The sequence below is a fragment of the Babylonia areolata genome, chromosome 11 (assembly GCF_041734735.1).
Source record: "Babylonia areolata isolate BAREFJ2019XMU chromosome 11, ASM4173473v1, whole genome shotgun sequence".
Lineage (NCBI taxonomy): Eukaryota > Metazoa > Mollusca > Gastropoda > Neogastropoda > Buccinidae > Babylonia > Babylonia areolata.
The window spans coordinates 20,536,619-20,539,118 of record NC_134886.1 but is presented as its reverse complement, the minus strand read 5'-3'; the positions used below and the strand labels follow the sequence as shown (position 1 = coordinate 20,539,118).

The window sequence follows — 2,500 nt, the reverse complement described above, 5'->3', positions numbered from 1 at the left end:
TCTGTGAGGTGAGGTATAGGAAAGGACCTCTTTGAAGTGAGGTTCAGGGAAGGACCTGTATCAGGTGAGGTTCAGGGAAGGACATGTATCAGGTGAGGTTCAGAGAAGGACCTCTTTAAGGTGAGGTTCAGGAAAGGACCTCTTTCAGGTGAGGTTCAGAGAAGGACCTCTTTCAGGTGAGGTTCAGGGAAGGACCTGTACCAGGTGAGGTTCAGAGAAGGACCTGTATCAGGTGAGGTTCAGAGAAGGACCTGCATCAGGTGAGGTTCAGGAAAGGACCTCTGTCAGGTGAGGTATAGGGAAGGGCATCTATCAGGTGAGATATAGGGAAGGACCTCTGTCAGGTGAGGTTTAGGGAAGGACCTCTGTCAGGTGAAGTATAGGAAAGGACCTCTGTCAGGTGAGGTATAGGGAAGGACCTCTGTCAGATGAGATTCAGGGAAGGACTTGTAACAGGTGAGGTATAGGGAAGGACCTCTATCAGGTGAGGTATAGGAAAGGACCTCTATCAGGTGAGGTATAGGGAAGGACCTCTGTCAGGTGAGGTATAGGGAAGGACCTCTGTCAGGTGAGGTTCAGGGAAGGACCTCTGTCAGGTGAGGTATAGGGAAGGACCTCTGTCAGGTGAGATATAGGGAAGGACCTCTGTCAGGTGAGGTATAGGAAAGGACCTCTGTCAGGTGAGGTTCAGGGAAGGACCTGTAACAGGTGAGGTATAGGGAAGGACCTCTGTCAGGTGAGGTATAGGGAAGGACCTCTGTCAGGTGAGGTATAGGAAAGGACGTCTTTCAAGTGAGGTTCAGGGTAGGACCTGTATTAGGTGAGTTATAGACAAGGGCCTCTACAAGGTCAGTTGTAAGGAGGGACCTCTTCTAGGTGAGTGTAGGGAAGGGCCTCTATCAGGTCAGGCATATCTAAGTGTGTGGGTGTTTTTTTCGGGTGGGGTGTAGGACTCCCAAACATTTACATGAGCACCCACCTCCCCAGCGCTGAATTATACATGTTTCTATAATTGTGTGTTTGTGTTTTCTATATCACACACCTCCCCGAAGTATGTGTGTGTGTGTGTGAGTGTGTGTGTGTGTGTGTGTGTGTGTGTGTGTGTGTGTCTCCTCCTCCCCCTCTCTCTTACTATTTGTGCATGTGTGTGTGTGTGTGTGTGTGTGTGTGTGTGTGTGTGTGTGTGTGTGTGTGTGTGTGTGTGTGTGTGTGTGTGTCCCCCTCTCCCTCTCTCTTACTATTTGTGCATGTGTGTGTGTGTGTGTGTGTGTGTGTGTGTGTGTGTGTGTGTGTGTGTGTCTCTCCCCCTCCCCCTCTCTCTTACTATTTGTGCATGTCTCTCTCTCTGTGTGTGTGTGTGTGTGTGTGTGTGTGTGTGTGTGTGTGTGTGTGTGTGTGTGTGTGTGTGTGTGTGTGTGCAGTTACGAGGTTTGTGAGTGGGAAAATGTATCTGTCTGTCAGCGTGTCCGTTTCTACATCAGATGTGAGTTGTTTCTCAATGTCCAGTCACAGACGACTCTTTCACCACGGAGCAGGAAGAGACCAGTGAACAGTACTACACGGAAACTTATCAACGTGAGTAGCAGGAATAACAATTGCACAGGGACAGAAAAGGCAGAATCGGGAAAAACGTTTATATGTGTGTATGTATGTATGTATTTCACTCTGTCTGTCTGTCTGACTGTCTGATTGCCTCTCTGTCTCTGTCTGTCTTTCTCTGTCTATGATTCTCTCTGTCTCTCTGTATTTGTTTCTGTCTTCATCTGTCTGTGTGTTTCTCTGCTTTTGCTTGTTTTTTTTTTCTTTTTTTATTTCTCACTTTCTCCCCCCCCCCCCCAGCCCGTCTCTCTTCCTTTTACCCCCCCCTCCTCCCTCACTCACTTCATCTCTCCTACCTCCTCTAACTCTACTCTTCCCTACTCAGTCCCTCTTTCTCTATCTCTCCCCCCCCCCCCTCTCTCTCTCTCTCTCTCTCTCTCTCTCTCTCTCTATATATATATATATATATATATATGTCTCTCTCTCTCTCACTTCGTCCCTCCCCTCTCTCTCGCTCTTCCTTCTCTATCTTCCTCCCTCCCTCTCTCTCTTCCTCCCTCCCTCTCTCCCTCTCTCACTTCCTCCTTCTCTGTCTCTCTCTCTCTCACTTCCTCCCTCCCCTCTCTCTCTCACTTCCTCCCTCCCTCTCTCCCTCTCTCACTTCCTCCTTCTCTGTCTCTCTCTCTCTCTCACTTCCTCCCTCCCTCTCTCTCTTCCTCCCTCCCTCTCTCCCTCTCTCACTTCCTCCTTCTCTGTCTCTCTCACTTTCTCACTTCCTCCCTCCCCTCTCTCTCTCTCTTCCTCCCTCCCTCTCTCCCTCTCTCACTTCCTCCTTCTCTGTCTCTCTCTCTCTCTCACTTCCTCCCTCCCCTCTCTCTCTCTCTTCCTCCCTCCCTCTCTCCCCCTCTCTCTTTCTCCCTCCGTCTCTCTCCCCCTCTCTCTTTCTCCCTCCGTCTCTCTC

At 49.9% G+C, this 2,500-nt stretch overlaps 1 protein-coding gene across 1 annotated transcript in view; it reads left to right on the top strand.

Annotated features, from left to right (window-relative positions):
* The window catches only part of LOC143287163 (uncharacterized), a 36,029-nt gene that overhangs the window by 15,764 nt on the left and 17,765 nt on the right, over positions 1-2,500 (top strand). The window contains exons 10-11 of the mRNA XM_076595107.1: positions 244-288; positions 1,507-1,575. Of these exons, the coding sequence (XP_076451222.1) occupies positions 244-288; positions 1,507-1,575 (114 nt within the window). The remainder of the gene's footprint in view (positions 1-243; positions 289-1,506; positions 1,576-2,500) is intronic.